Raw genomic sequence first — 16,151 nt, 5'->3', positions numbered from 1 at the left:
GTCAGCTCAAATTGTGCCCAGAAACCTTCATACCAACAGCATTCATTACTGTGATAGGAACAGAATGGTACACAGAGAAGAGAGGAGGAGAGCAGGCATATCACTCTACTGATTCAAAGAACTTGCCAACAAAGTTTAAGTTGACAAGCAGGTATTCTTTATTGCAGCTCTGGGAGACACAGGGGATCTTTCCTCCTAATGTGTCCCACCTGAGCGTTAAACAGACTGTGTTTATATTGTTGGTTAACATACATATTCATTGCATTTCCAAGAACCGCTTTACATAGATCTGCACCCATTTCCGCATGCGCACAATAACGTGGTAGTGGTCTTTTGGGACCCTTGGTGCTTGTTTCTTCATCATCTTTGTCTTCATCACTTCGTCCTCTAGTTGAACTTTAGGTTTGGAAAGTCCCGTTGTCATGTCAGCAACCACTAGTCCAGCTCTGGCTGGTTATTGTGAAACATTTACCCAAGATACTTCCTCACTGTCATCTATTACAATAGCCTGCTTTTCCAATGTCATCTAGTGCAAGGCCACAAAGCCTAACTGAATTTAACTGTTTACAAAAGATTTGTACTTCCTTGTCTCATTACTCATAATTAGAAAGTATTAGTGAAATGTGGTATATTGTCTATTACAAGAGATTTGTGCCACTCCGGTAGGGACATTGACAGTTACATTAAGCTGACTTTAATAGGTGGTGTGAGCTGCATGCTTTGGTTTTGGGAAACCTTGAGTTTGGGCTAGGCTGGTAAGCAGTTATCCTCAAAGCATACTTATGCTATCCTGCATGGATTTGCCATCTGTGAATGAATATCTCTCTCTCCAGAAGAAGTTCACGGGCAAAAAATGAAGTACGGCAATCTGGCAATTCTGAAGTCTAGTGCGGGGTTGACAAATCTCAAACCGTCTGTTTCTTACTACTTGAAACTTACCCATGTGTCAGAAGCTTACTCTGATTTTCTCACATCAGCATCCTGAGGAAGTCAGCAGTGCAGAAAGACAGTGCCATCATGTTTTTTATCTTTATACATGATGGTAGAAACAAGTTTTAATCTATCAGATTTAATTGCAGGAGTTGAAATGCTGAACCGCACCAGTTTTCCATGCCACTAGGGGCAGTGTCTGACAGAGGAATAAGGCAGATGGTCGGATATGATAACAACTGTCTGATCTTAACCCAACACTTCTGACTCCGAGAATCACCACTGCCAGCTTGAAGCTCCTTGTAACGATGGAGAACCGGGCTCTCTCTCAGCATGCAGCTTAAGCCTGCTAACCTTCATATTCTTGTAGAACTTCTTTAATTGTCTTTATCTCATAACTCCGGGGCATGCAGTTTTCCTTCCTTCCTTCCATCTGTCATTAACTCCAGTAAGACTTCATGCCTCAAGGCAGCACCAGACTCCTTGCTGCTGGCTGGTTACCTGCGTGTCAGAAACATGTAAATGTGCTGCGAAAAGCTGCTGTCTCTTCTGTTAGCACCACGTTTCCTTAGTGTCACCCGAGTCAAAAGTCTGTGTCAGTTATTTGCAAGGTAAAGGTATTAGCTGTGATTAAGAAACCCAAGACATGCTAGAATAAAATCCTGATTTAGGAGTGAAAAGCAATACTGCACACAGTTGCTGGGAGGTCAGAAAGAATGACATTTATAATTGGCGTTACATGGTATTGCGCTAAAAAGGGTTAGCAATGAGCATGCAAATGCAGCACTTGGAGAGTTCAGTGCAAAGCTGTATAACACTACTCTTCTGTTCTTTGGTAGCAAAAATTAACCTACTCAGAAAGGTCTAATTGGTGTGCTTCCTTAACAGACAATGCAGATTTTAATCCACTTCAAAACTGGAGTGAAAAACAACTAAGCAACCAGTTTATTAAACTATCATTCTCAAAATAAAAGGTGAGGTGTTTGGGGTTTTTAGCAGATTGGCCTGGAAATACCAGCATTGGGGATTTTTTTCATATTAAAATATTCAAATGCTATGAAATGATTTCTTTCAAGTCCGGTAAGTGATTTAAAACATTTAATTTGATCAAAATTAGCCAAATTTGACTACTCAAGTGCATGGCGCTTTTTTTTTTTTTTTTTTTTAAATTTGTTTATTTAGTTTTAGTGTGAATTACAGACCACTAATAAAGATATAGTAGAAGACACCACCATTTAGCATTACGACCAATGTGATATTCTGGAAAGGACAGTTACACATGCGTCTGTCCCCACATGCACCAATGGTCTCTCTTCTCAGCCCCCTCTAGGAAATCTGTAGTTGCAAGTTGCTCTTGCCGTGCACTATCAGATCATTCAGTGCTCTCTTTGCTATTACAGTTGCTCTGAGAGCCTCCCCGCACCTCCACAAACTTGAAGGTGGTCATCCAACTATAGTGGTAACAAATACTGCTATATTTGATATATGCTGTAAGGGATTCCCCCTTGCTTTTTGTCAGTCTACAGCTGGGCTATACTGTGCTGTGGCAGCTGGTCCTGGCATGATTCCTGGATACACTGGCTTTTGGAAGATGTCCAAAGGTCATGGCTTCTGGAAACCTTTGGCTATCTAAGAGGATTTGAGGAGAAGTGGTCCACAATCCAGGTGCTGGTGTATACTTGGAAAAAAAATGAGAAAGTCATGCGTTTATCATGGCCTGCAGCCACCCAGGCTGAGAGACAAGGATGGTCTGATCATGCCTCTACATGGTGCTCCCCTTTACCAGAATACCTTTTCCACAGAAAACCATTCCACAGGAAACCATTCCAGCAAACATCGCAGCAGTCAGGTCATTAGCTGCAAGAGAGGTCTAGCTGGGATCCGAGCTGTGGTTTCCAGAACGTGCGCATGCATGTGCACAGACATTTCCCCTCCTTCCCATAACCACATTTGACTAGTGTCTAATTACTAGGCTCAAGCAAAACAGACCTTTACCTGAAAAGCAATTTCACGTCTTTTGTATTTTAATGGGTATATAAAGTCTAAACTTACACTATAAAAATGAACTAATTTTACGTAAGTGGCCACCACAATGTGTCACAATCTGGTTTTGTTTTCTTTCTGAATGCATTTAGGCTTGGAAAGATTTTCTGTATTTCATTACACCTGAAAAACAGCCAAGTGGTAGATTTCTCCTTCTCACTGGATGCACACTTTTTGTGCTCTTCTTTTTGCTAGTTGGCACAAACTAAAATCCTTTAATTACTGAAAAATCTTGAAATCACAGAACATTGAAAACATCATTCCAAGTTGCAGCTCAATTTCAGAAGATATGAACAAAATGGCATAATTCCTGATATTCTTAACCTAAAATACACTTAGCTGGTTCATACTATGCAAGTACTGAAGAAGCAGAGAGTCCTTTAGCATTCCTGGTAAATTACAGTTTCCCTGTGCTATGCCAAAAAGCTTTCTGCTTCACCACTAACAACTTTTGAGCTCTCTATGGAGGTAGTAACATTGCATTCTTCTCACAGTGAAGGGGGACAGTGAGAACCTCTGCTTCTATTACAGTCGTCCATGCAGAAATGAGTAGGGAATGAGTAAAGTGGGTGCATGTAAAGGTGTAATGCCTGCAAGTGAAACTGCAGTTGGGATCCAAGGGCAGTAATTTTCCTGGTGATCCGAGCAAAGCTGATATGCCATGGTCACGGGTACGCATGCAACTGGGCTGGATACCTTGCAGGCAGAGTTTTGTAGGCTGCGTAAAGGTAAGTGGCTTGAAGGGACATGCTTCTGGGGCTTCAGGTTCTGCTACTCTGCTCTGCTTGCACGCGTGCTGAGTGACAAAGCAGCTTGCTCCCAGGGAAACTGGCTTCTTACCAGGGGGTTTTCTGGCAGGTGCCATGTGGTTACAACTTCTAACCGAGTTCTATCCTTCATGCCTCGCGCTCTGGCACCTGAACTGAGATCAGCGTTTTAACTTGATTCCTGCTTGCCCCTTGGCTGATTTACTTCCTATGGGGCCACTTCTTGCCCCCATTCTGCTTGTCTCTTAAATCCTCGTAAATGTATGTTCATAAAATTCCTTACACAAAGCAAGGCCGAAGCATCTTGCCTTTTTCTGGTGATGCTATGGACTCCCTGTCACTTGAAAGCCCTAAACAGGATTTAGCATCTCTTCAGAGACATCCTGCCAAAATTAATAGTTTGAGGCAGGAATTATGAGTTGAAGATTTCTGGCCAGTGAATCAGATTAGCCTTCTTTGGTTTCAGAATATGTATTTGATGGGTAAACCTTATTCTAAATGCATTGATAGTTAGAGAGTGACAGTTCTTTTCATGCAGTAACAGCTGCTCGTTACTCTGCGGTTAGCCTGCTTCATGCCCGCCAGCAGCACAGCAGGAAAGTTCAAGCCTTTCTGGTGACGAGTTTTTCACTCAAAAAGCCAAGGCGCGCATCCCAGGCCTCTGGGGCGCTAACTGACTGGGAAGTGCATTACAGAGCTCTGCTCTTCAGTGCAGAGGCTGGCATCACTCGTGTTGGTGATAACAGTGCTGGATGGCACTTAACAGGGCTATGTGGAGCAGCGAATTAAAGGTGTTCCCCACCCAGTGAGCGCTCCTTCCTATTGCAGACGTGCTGATGTGTGGTACAGCCACTTAGTGCTCTTCCACCATATCCATATGTCACCTTCACCAGTCTCTCTTTGCAAGACAGTTTCATTTCTATATCAAACGTCAGATTCTCCTTCATGTTTTGAGTTGATTTTGCAGATGTGGAAATTAAGCAAAGCCTGACCAGTCAGCATCTCGTGATTGCGTAAGAAGCTTAGACAAGAAATAGAAGATGACTGCAGTGTGCTGAGTTGTTACTATGCCCTGGTGCTCACGTTCCCATGCCTAACCATGTGCTTCAGGAAGCTGACTATGTTTTGAAGTTAAAAACAGCACTGTTTTTCCATTGCCTGTTTGCTGGCCACACTGCTTTCCTGTCCGTTGTTCACTTCTTGATTCTGTCTCTTCAGCCCCACCTCTGGGGAGAGGAGCTGCAGATCTGAGATGGTGTGCTGAGACTCCAACCTCCAGTCCTGACCTGAGGCTGGGGCTGCTCCTGCTCCTTCAGGGCAGGAGCATCAGCCCCATCAGTGCCTGCACTGCGGCGCGCTGGTGTGGTGTCCTTTGAGCTAAATAACCATCTGCTTGACAGAATTAATCTTGTATCAGTGGTAAATACCCTGTCTCTAGCGGAGTGTGTGCAGATATTAGAGCACCAGTAAAAACAAAGCACATGTCTGCTGTTTACAAACTGTACCCTCAAGGTAACACTCATCTCTTCAGTCCCCAGTATAACACTACATCATCTAACAATGATTCATTGGACGATCCTCTTCCTAAAGCATCAACTTCTAATTTGTTTGCACACACGAGGAATGAGGAAGGGGTTTTACACAATACATACTGCAATTCATACCGATGTACTTTTTGGAAGGTGTAGCTATATTATCTACATGTGTGTACCTGTATGCAGTTTAATGGCTTTTAGCCACACCAAATTCCTAACTATTCGTAGAACTTGTTAAGAACTTGCCAACGAAGTTTAAGTTGACAAGCAGGTATTCTTTATTGCAGTGCTGGGAGACACAGGGGATATCTCCTCCTAATGTGTCTCTTCTAAGCACCAAACAGACCCTGATTATATTGTTACTTAACATACAAATTCATTACATTTCCGGTAAACGTCATACATATTCATTAGTTGTCTGAGGATCGTTCCACGCCCATTTTCGCATGCGCATAACAACGTGGTAGTGGTCTTTGGTGGTCGTTTTGCTTCTTCCAACAATCTTCATCACTTGGCTGTTCCTTGAACTCTTGTTCTGGTAGTGTTTGAAGCACGCGCAGTAGATGAGTGCTTACACCAGCTTAATTGGTTTGGTAACACTGCTGACATAAGTGAGTGATTTCTCCCTGTCCTTCTATTTATCAGTTAACTTCGCTACACCTGAACATCTGCTAGTTTCAGATACTCTTTAGCTACAGTCCTGTTTTGGTTACAATAAATATTGTATGAAGGTCATAAGGTTCTAAAACTATGCCAGCTACAACAATTTATCGCATATAAGGATCCTTATTATGTTCTTTTGGTTGGGCTTTTTAGGTTTGGAAAGTTTTGTTGTTATGTCAGCAACCACTAGTCCGGTTTTGGCTGATTATTATGAAATATTCACCTAAGATACTTTCCATTGCTATTGTTACAGAGCCACCAAGCTTAATGTTACTTAGAACTGAATTTTCATATTTACAAAGGATTATATTTTATTTTGTACTTCCTTGTCTCGCTAAAGTTAAGGCAGTTTAAGACTATAAATAAAGTTCCAAAAAATTATTTTAAATATTAAAGTGCACACACACAGAGGCAAGAGAACAGACAGGATGAGGGAGTCTTTCCATAGAGACCTTCATCTCTTTGGCTTCATCAGCAAAGATACCTACCACAACACAGGAAAACAGGAAATCCTCAACTGCTGCCTAGTGCTACACCTGGGTCCTGGCAACTGATGCTGGAGAGAGTATTTTGGAAGCACTGAGAAAGCTCTCAGCTTCTGCTAGGAAAGCACAGCCCTCAAGCCGCCCTTTGAGCAACCACGACTTTTCAATGAAGGTGTTGGGCTGTTAATGGCCGTGGGGTGCCATAAAGCAGTTTGAACCCGAGGCTGGTGCGCTGCAGTGTTAAATTTGATGCCTGGTGTTTTAAGATCCACCTGTTTATATGCCTTATTCAGCGAATTCATGCAATTCCGATTACTACAAAAGCAGGTGCTTTACCGGGTGTATGAGCAGGCAAGTGATCGCAGCAGCGTCCTTGGGACTGGCACAGCCTGGCGGGGACTGTCCCGCACGGATTCGCTCCGACCGCAACAGCTGCAGACGGAGCAGCCGCTTGTGCCGCCCCGGGAAGCGAAGCGGCCAGGCTCGCCCGCGGCGCACCGGCTGCCGGGCAGGACAGGGTGCGGAGCCCCGGCCGCCCTGGGGGCACCGAGCCCTCCGCCGGCGGCCGCGGGGCCCGGCTCGGGGGCGCGGACCGCAGCAGCACCCGCACGGCGTCCGCCACGCCCGGTGCGGGCGCGGGCCCCCCCGCGGCGCGGGCTGACGACAGCGGAAGCCAGGCAGCGGGGCCGGGCCGAGGGCGTCGCGGTCGGCGGCGGGGCAGAGGCAGTGCCGCTTCGCGCCGTGCCCAGCCCGGCCCAGCCCGGCCCGCTCCCGCATGAGAGAGGCAGCGAGGGGGCCAGGCCGCGCCGCGCCGCCGGCATGTCCGCGCACTGCTGCGCCGGCCAGGTACGGGGCTGGGCCGCGGGAGACCGGCAGGTGCGCGGAGGGAGGTGCGGGACCCGCCAGCCGCACCGCACCGCGCCGGAGCGGGGCATCCCCGGGACATGGCGCAGGGGCCCGGCCCGCGGTGCGGCGGCTGTCGCGGGGAGCCGGCGTATCTCCGGGGTGGTGACGGCCCGCGGCGGGGCACGGAGAGCCCGGGACGGTACGGGTTAGAGCCGGGATCCGCGTCCCTCCGCTGCCCCTCGGCCGCAGCTTGGCGCTCTCCGCGGTGAGGATCGGGGGAGCCGTCCTCCCCGCGCGGTCCGCGCGTTAAACTGGCGCGGGGGACCCGGGTGCCGCGGGGGTGCCTGTCCGTAGAGCCGAGCTGTTCGGGTGCTTCCAGCGGTGCCTTAGCGGAGGGTCCTGGTGAATTCCCTGTGTGTTTCGAGGGGAAGCTGAGCGCTGCCTGCCTCCCCCGGGTGCGCTCGGGCAGCGGAGAGCCGCCTGCGCCGCGCAGTGGGGTGCGGGTGGGACGGGGACACTGCAGCCTGCACTGCGAGGAGCAGCTCCCCGAGGGGTGGCGGATCACTCGGAGGTACGAGCGGCGGTCAGGTAATTGCCACTGGTGCCTGGGAGGTGAGAAGTATAAGAAGTGGAATGGACTTAACATCTCTTTCAGCTGCTGGCTGCCTGGTGCTCCTCAGACCCTTTCACACACTCCTTCAAATCTTGGCTTGTGGAAAGATTCAGCAAGTGCAGGTGCTGGCGGAGAAAGTGAGAGATGAGAACAAGTGGTGATGGAGGGCAGTGCAGGACCTTCCACATCCATGGGGTGAGGAGTCAGTGCTCCACGTCTTACTGTGGTTGCCTGATTTCTTGACTGCATCACCTCGATGGATGAAGGACCATGGACTTGCAGGAGAAGGGCGGTCGTGAGGCCCTGTCCAGACCTCCTCCCTGGTGGCACCCCAGGGAGGGACTCCTGTCCTTGCTAGTTGCCTCTCTAGTGTGATGTTAGACCACATCTCCTACAGGCACTTTATTTTGTGCTTCATTTTCCCAACTCTCCACTTCTGCAGTAGAAACGCATTACTGCATGTGTACTGCTTACTGCCCTTGTCCCATATGCAATGGACTAGCCAGTTAGTATATTCCTGTTGCTTCTCATATTTAAACACTTTGTGGTTCTAAATCTAGTGGTTTCTTCTTTGATCACTCTGCCCACCCTCAGCATGTCATTATTCTCTTGCTTTTGTGTGAACCAACTGGAAGAAAGCCTCGGATCTCTCCTGAAGCTTGAATCCTGGGCTAGCTTTGGTCTTCTGGCTGTGGTTCTTGCAGTTTTCATTGGGCTGGGAGGATTGCTGAGCATGCCTCCACATGCCTGTCCTCCAGGAGCTCCCTCATGCCTTGCCAAGCAGCCCTGGGTGGTCGCAGGGGACAGCAGTAACCAACCGCGTTTGCTGATGTTCCTGTTAGAGCAGGGCGCCTCCCTGCCTGCTGCTTCGCGTCTGTTTTGGCAGCGTGTGAAGCAGCTTCTGGAGCAGCTCACAAAGTGCTGTTAGTGGGTGCTGTTACTGCCGTGGTTCGTGGCCGTTTGCATTTGCATGGCTTTGTTTCGGTGCAGCTCTTGGAGAAGTAAGTTAATGCCAAGAGGATGGAACCGTTGTGAGACTCGTGCAGTGAATGGTATGACTTTAGTGTGACCAAACTTTCAGACATTCTTAAAGCCGCTGCGTAGTAATATCTGATAGTAATGCGCTTTATTGGCACTGATGTGTCACTGTGGAGTCTGTAAATAAACTGAACTCCTCAGTGATGCTGGAGCCAAAGCAAAAGCCCTGAAGTGGATGCAGTCATAGCGCCAAAATTATATAATCCCCCGGGGAGATCTGTTCTGCTGGCTGAAGCACTATTCTTGATGTAAGACTTATCTGTGCTAAGTACAGCATATTGCTAGAGTTACACCAGCAATCTTAGTGTGGGTAACCTTTTTATAGGCTAAGATGATAAATGACATAAAGCACATTTCAATAGCATGCAGCGTAACTTTTGTTAAAAGAAAAATGGTCTGCTTTCATGACTTGATTTATTCCAACCTTGATGAGGGGATGTTTGCTTAACATTAACCAGAAAAACAAAAGGGATAGAAGTTCTTCTTTCTCTCCCAGCCCAACTTCCTCAGGCATTTTATGGATAGTGTTAATCAAGCTGGAAAACTGAGAAGGAATTTGGCCGCTCCTTAAATGTTCCCCTGAAGATGAAGTTAACCCTGTCTCCAGAAATGGAGATGGTATGCTTGAGAAAAGATGGAACTTCATACAAGTCCCGAAAAACAACACTCAGGATGGGTCACTCCTTTTTCCCTAAACTATATTAGTTGAATGGGCTTTATATCACATGGGGTGAGGGTTTTTTATATGAAGTACTTTTGCCCTGTATATATCTTGTATCCGCCTCTGTTTCTGTGGATCTGCTCTCCTAGAACTGCCTGAAAAATTTGGTATTGTCCTTCTGAGCTGTGAAGCTGCAGTTATCCCGTGTGGATGTCTGTAGCTGATATCAGAGTTTTGTTGTGAGTTAACATCACTTGACTATCCATTTTATTCTCCCTGCATAGCGCCAGCAGATTTTCCTAGTGTGAAGTAGGCGCTGAGCAGTCTGTACTTTTGGGTCAAACCCTGCTAAACATCTAGTTGATGGAGCCTGTCTGAATAAATGAATTCAGGTTTCATAGCCCCTATTCCTGTTGTTAAAGGATACAGCGGCAAGCTGCCAAACTTCAATGTACTTCGGTTATGCTGATTTTTGCACTCAAAAATTATTTAAAATAGTCTTAATTAATGTTATTGTGTGACTTGTATCCTTGCCAAGGGGACCCTGGGAACTTGGTTTCAGGGAACTTGGCCATTTATAAATCGTAATTTCTGAAGTTGTCTTTTATCAAGCAGTGTACAACCTTGTTTTGAAGAGAACTGCAATTTTTAGGTTTCTGAGCTGTAATAAGCTTGCTAAGTGTTTCTTCTTTTGCTAGTGTTTCGTTGGTAGGCCTATTTTGAGAATGCAGTGAGAATACAGTTTGGCTTGGGCCTCCACAATGCTTTTGATTACATAAAAACATCTGCTTAAATTGACAGGAAACAGGATTTTACATTTGGCTTTTCTTCAGTAGTTATTCTCAAGAGAATAAAGTTGAGATCATGGTTAAGAAAAGCAGCTGTTGCAGAAACTCTTTATTACAATGAATATGTTTTTTCCAGAGTTAAATAAATGTAATTTAGATAGTCAACATTAATTGCGGGGGGGGGGGAGGGCAGTATGTTGTAACTGGGTTTTTCAAGAAGATGGATTTTTCAATTAGAACTGCTAGCTATCAAAGCCTATAAAGCTATTTCTGAAGGTCTGTTAAATCTTGAGTGCTTTTCTTAATATCACTCTGCACTTCAAAATCATATGATGTAGTAAATACAGTAAGATGTGCTGCAAGTTAGAGTATAAGATTTTTATTTATACCCAGACCTCTTTAGGTTTGGGGTTTTGTTTTTGTTTTTTGTTTTTGTTTTTGTTTTTTTAATAGAAAATAAATGCTTTATTTGTAAGATTGGCTTCAGCCAATCTTACGACTTCTGGGGCTCAAGGCTTTTGAGGCAAGGGAGGGGAGCCCTGCTGTGCGCTCCAGGGCTGCATGCCTCTCTGGTACAGTCTGTTTGCATCTGCAGACCGAGCAGGGTCTTGCAGTCCTGTCCTCATGGTCTCCTCTTTTCATCACATGGTGAAAAGGGTGGCTCTGTCATCCTCGTCCAGGTTTGCGTCCTCTGGGGATGGTGGGACATTAGTGGGTGCATGTGTGTGGTGTGATGTGCTGCAGCGCTGTGGGATGGTTCCTGGCTCCGCTCCATGTGGTGCTCCCCAAAACACATCCTGCCTTTTCAAGCCACTGCCACCACTATTAATCATGACTGAAGAAGCAGCTAGCTGTCTGTGGTCTGTACTGTAGTGCATTCCACTTAAATACAGTTAGGAAAAACAGACTTGGGAAGAACATTTTTCTCTTGTTTGCAGAAACATGGAGGTTTTGTTTTAAATAAATGGCTGCCTGAACAATTGAATTAGCAAAGCCTAGTTTTCTGCAGCTTTGCCCATTGAGTTTGGTATCTTACATCTATTCCCTTTCTAATAAATACTGAACTCGTGTTGCAGCCTTTTCCTTGCTTGGGGCTGAGAGATCATTTTTCTCTGCTAAACCTTTTGCCTATTTTCTAGGAAATTGTAAGAATGTAATATCTTTGAGGCCCCCATCTGCCTGCTGTAGCTGGATAAAATTTGCTGCTGGAGTCAAAAGTGATTAGATGATAGGGAAGAGCAACCAAAAGACAGTGAGATCCTTGAAGTGTTGTATCATTCGACACTTGCGTCACTATGTTGGAATCCTTGCCCTGGCACTGCATAAGAGGCAGAAGAGACTCTGCCTCATTCCAGCAGAAGATAGTTTTTCTCATTCCTGCTTAATCTTCCATTGCTGCATTTTATATATATATATATTTTTTAGCCCTTTTCTCTCACATCCCACAAGTTGGTTGCATTCTGGGTTTAAAGAAACAGCTTAAATATCCATGGGTCCACAGCTGTGGATTGAAGTCAGTATAAGAGTAGGGCCTTCACTTTTAAGGGCAAGGGGATAATTTTCTGAGAAGGATAAGTCCTAGCGCTGCTTTTATTTTAATTTTTGCAAGTGTAGGTATTCCAAGGTGCTTTTGCTGTTACTGAGACTTTTATTACAATGGATGCTCTCGCAGTTGGGGGTGCAAGACATTCTTGTTTTAGGTGAGCCTGAAAGCCTGAGCTATGACTACAGGATAAGCTGAAGGTCTCATATGGAGCTGTCAACTGCTGCTGACTACTGTCATCCCAAATAGCTGCTGAGGCTAGGTGGTGTACTCAACTTAGCCATGTTAAGATGCCTGGACCTTAGGTTGCTTCCAAGGTCCTTCTCATCCTTCTCATACCTGAGTTAATGGCACTTCCATTTCTTTCTCAACTGTGTGGGCTCTAATATGTTTTTACATGTTTATTTCCTGGCCTCCTAGAATTTTAGGCTGTGATCGACCATTCTGCCAACTGAATTTGGCCTACTGCATTGTTCAGGTCACCCAAGAGACAGGCTTCAACATCAGCATGTGCTACAGCATGAGACAGTGAGGGACTGGGGCAGCCAGAGCTGAGGATGACAGTAGTGTTTACCTGTGATAGCATACAGAGGAAGGTGGCCCTATGTTTGTTTTGAAGGGAGTTCTGACACACCCAGCAATCTCATTGTCACTTTAATTAGTGATAACTATGCTGGGACTGATGTGTGCAGTTTAGCAGTTGGAGCTTCCAGCAATTAGAGGTAGCATGTGCTCAAGTATTTAAACATACAAATGTTCACAGTTGGGAAATGAAAAGTTTTGCACTTCTTCCTGTCTAGCACAGGGTTAATCCAAAATTTGTCAACCCGTCATCTCTTTCACTGAGTTTTAACAGCAACCACTCTCAGCATTTTCTGTTAGCTCGCTCAGAAGTGAAGCTGTTGTTCCAGCTATATGCTTTTAAGTCTATGCATACAGATGTTTCATTTGAACTGCTTCTTCACTGCAGTGGTACATGGACTTAAGCAGTTACTGCCCTGCCCTTCAATCTCTGTCCCTGGCTATGCACCACCCTGGCTGTTGCATCTGTGTGTGCCACTCTACCTCTAGAGTCCTAGTCTCAAACATCGGAGCTAACTTGGAGAAAACCTGCTCGCTGTATGAAGTGATGGCCTGAAGTTGTCAGACTTTGCATTGCTGACTTGTCTTTCATCTTGCAGTTGCTCTGTTAGCAGCTCCTCTGCTGTGAAAGACAGAGGTGACTGCAGCACGAGTTGGAATGAGAAAACTGTGAAACATGAAATGACAGGAAAGGACGATTGAACCTGTCACCCAGCAGAGGTTGCTCTCAGTGAAGATTGTCAAAGAATCAATGCAAAGAAGCTTCAGATCAGGTAACTGGTGAAAATAGTGGTCTCTTTTCAGCAGTAACCTGAGAGTATGCTTAAAATTGCTCCCAAAAGCACAGAGGAGTGATTGAAGAACAGGTAGAGCAAAGGGTGCTGTTGAACCAGTGCACTAACAGAGTGTTTGGCTTGCTAGACGCTCTTAAATGTAACCCCCGTGGCATGGCCCCAGTGCAAATAAAACTCACCTTTTCAGTACAGCCGGCTGGCTGCCTGTGCAAGGTGTGTGTGGAGGGCAGGCTGCTTTGGGGGAGAGTCTCACCCCCTCTGTGGCTGCACGCATCAGGGAGAAGAGCCAGGGTTGGGCGCTTAGCAGTGGACCTGATGGTGCTGCTGTGATCTTGTAGGAGAAATTTGAGGGGATGCAGGGAAAAAACCCTAACAATTTAGGTGCTGGGAGGAAAACTCTGAAAATCTTCAAATGAGACTGAGGGTAAATGGTTTGGGTTCCTTCTTTGATGAGCGGGGAGAAAAGACTACATAATTAAACGGCCCTGTAAACTAGTGGAAAAAGCCGCATGAAGAACAGTGCCTAGGAACTGTAGCAGACAAATTAGAAGCTGGGAGGTTTTTTTTCCGGTTTTGATGATAGTTGTAAGTAACCAGGGGGACAGACAGTCCACCTCATACTGCTGTCAAATCCAGATGGTCTATGCTAATGGAAAATAGTTATACTGCTGGGGAGCTGGGTGATGTGATGCATTGCGAGGCTCATGGCAGACTAAACAATTGTCTTGATTTTTCCAAAATCATCAGGAGAGGAGCAGTTGGGCAGTCTTGAATTTAGACATTTTGCAGTGACATTATTGTCTAATGCTGAGCTGAGTCACCGCTTTGTAATGTTTGAGAATGTTGAGTAACGGAGACAGAAGGGAATCCTCCCCAGTTCAGCTAAACTTCAGCTCTGCCGGTGCCTGGCAGCAGCTCGCCTGCAGGTTAGCTCTTGGCGTGGCAGTCCTGGATGCTGCTTTCTCACCTAGGTTCTGTGCTGCTCGGTGCTCTGTGGCAGTTCTGCCCCGCGGTGCAGGGCACAAGCCCTTTGCTTTGGAAATGCGGGGCAGGAAAGCCTCACTGAAAGCAGTGTTTGGGCAGTGGCTAGGCTGGCGTGACTGTGCTCTGAAGCTGGTTTTAATTTTGCACAGTGTGCAGCATGAGGTGCGCTCCCAAAAATAGGTTGTCACTTGGTTAACTGGTATGCTGGTCAGAAAACGTCTTGTCTTAAGCCACATGGTGAGTCTGAGTAGTAAAGCAGCAGCAGTGAAAAGCCAGTTAAGTCAGACAAAGGATAGAATGAAACCTCTTTGGTGAATTTAGTTACTTCACAGGACAAACTACTGTGTGACCATGTGTCTGGTTGAAGAAACCTTTGCAAAATGTGTGTGCGTAACAGTGGTTTCAATAATAGCCTGAGCCCAGCTCCTAACGCTTGGGACACCTGGCATCAGGCATCTTGTTTTCGTGAACCAGTGCACTAACAAAGTGGTTGGCTCTTGCATGAAAATAGAAGTCCAAGGGCTGGTGTTTAGCTGCTTCAGGACGTTTACTCACACAGGGCTGGCTGCTTTGCTTTTCCAGCCTGCTTGGATGCTGCATGTAGCTGTGAGAGTAGATGTTTGGGTGTTTTTGATAGATGTTGCTGTTAGCAGCTCAGTGACCGCATTATCTGCACATTTTAGGGCCCAGATAATGCTGTTATCAAGCAGTGCATGAAAAGCTAAGCTGCTGCAGGCCTCCTGTGAAAAGAAGCTTCAGCAAGGCACATTCCTGTCCTCTGTGGACAGGCCAGAAGGCATGTGGTCTACCAGGTTGCTCAGGCTGGGCAGTCAGTTGGGAGGAAAGAGATGAAACTCTCTTGAGTCTTCCTTTCATTAAAGTATGCACTCTTTTTTTTTTTCAACGCTCTTCTTCCCTTTGATTGTTACCATTTCTGTTGAAGTCTCCCAAAAGGAAGAGTGCTTTGTTGTGATAAGCTTGATACTTCCCTATGGTTTGTATAATTTAAAAATACCATAGGCTGTTTTGGGCAGGGATCCTGAAAATCCTCACTTTGTTTTAATGGCTACGCAAAATATTTTCTGAGACCTCTGAGACTTTTTTGGAAACATATGTGGAAAATACCTTCTAAAAATGTCACTGGCTCTCTAAAAGCAGTAGGCAGGACACATTCACTTCACTTCTCAGTCTTGTATGTAAGTAGTTCTGTGTGTGCTTAACATTACTGTCACACCTCATTCCACTGATCTATCAGATTGGATCACAGCTTGCAAAAATCAAGTCTTGTGTGTGTGCATGTGGCAGATGTTAAGTGTATGTTGGTGGAGTATTCATTGCAGGGAGCTGATAGCTTGTGCTTAAGTTGGTAGGCCTGCTTTTACCTTGTTTTGTTAACTTGTCTAACTCTTGTTAACCATAGGAACTGCAAAGGCTGGCATAGGATGGGACTGTGCAAGTACGTTCAAGCCTGCCTATACTTGTAAAAGTGGTTTGCACAGGTAGGGCTGTTACACAGTCTGCTTGCTTTTCCTTCTCGCTGTGTGGATGTAGAAATCACTGTTCTTCTGCATTGGCAGTAGCCTACTACACTCAAATCGAATGGGGTGGTAGGAAAATGCCACTGAAACATCTGTTCAGAGAATGGTCAAAGCACACAGGACTCCTTTGGGACATCCACCTCTGCTCTCCCCTCCTGCCTCTGCACTGTGCCCTCACTTGAAGTGGTAAAACGGTTTCTGCCATTGTGCAATAAACCAGCAGCTGAGGAGGACTGACACGGCATTTTCTGCACCTTTTTTGTTCATTTTAGCCAGTGGGTTGCTCTGTTTGGTCACCCCCTGCAGCAGAAACAACTGTCAGGGCTATGAAGTGCGATGCC

At 46.0% G+C, this 16,151-nt stretch overlaps 1 protein-coding gene and 1 long non-coding RNA gene across 5 annotated transcripts in view; one reads left to right on the top strand and one right to left on the bottom strand.

Moving 5' to 3' along the window:
* Positions 1-134: 134 nt before the first annotated feature.
* Positions 135-7,058, bottom strand: LOC115601099. The gene is made up of 2 exons (XR_003989232.1): positions 6,760-7,058; positions 135-1,431 (listed from the first exon to the last, which is right to left on the bottom strand). It is a non-coding gene; the product is annotated as an uncharacterized LOC115601099 (long non-coding RNA).
* A 36-nt stretch (positions 7,059-7,094) lies between these two features.
* The window catches only part of SERINC5 (serine incorporator 5), a 42,236-nt gene continuing 33,179 nt past the window's right edge, over positions 7,095-16,151 (top strand). For 2 of the 4 annotated variants that reach the window (XM_030511946.1, XM_030511949.1), the window contains exon 1: positions 7,683-8,077. In XM_030511946.1, coding sequence (XP_030367806.1) covers positions 8,027-8,077 — 51 coding nt within the window. In that variant the 5' untranslated portion in view covers positions 7,683-8,026. Of the gene's footprint in view, positions 7,270-7,682; positions 8,078-16,151 lie in introns of those variants that run through there. The other 2 variants (XM_030511947.1, XM_030511950.1) reach the window with 2 other exon arrangements.

The sequence above is a fragment of the Strigops habroptila genome, chromosome Z (genome assembly GCF_004027225.2).
Source record: "Strigops habroptila isolate Jane chromosome Z, bStrHab1.2.pri, whole genome shotgun sequence".
NCBI lineage: Eukaryota > Metazoa > Chordata > Aves > Psittaciformes > Psittacidae > Strigops > Strigops habroptila.
Note: the sequence above shows the minus strand (reverse complement) of the source record. Positions and strands in the feature narration are given on the sequence as shown.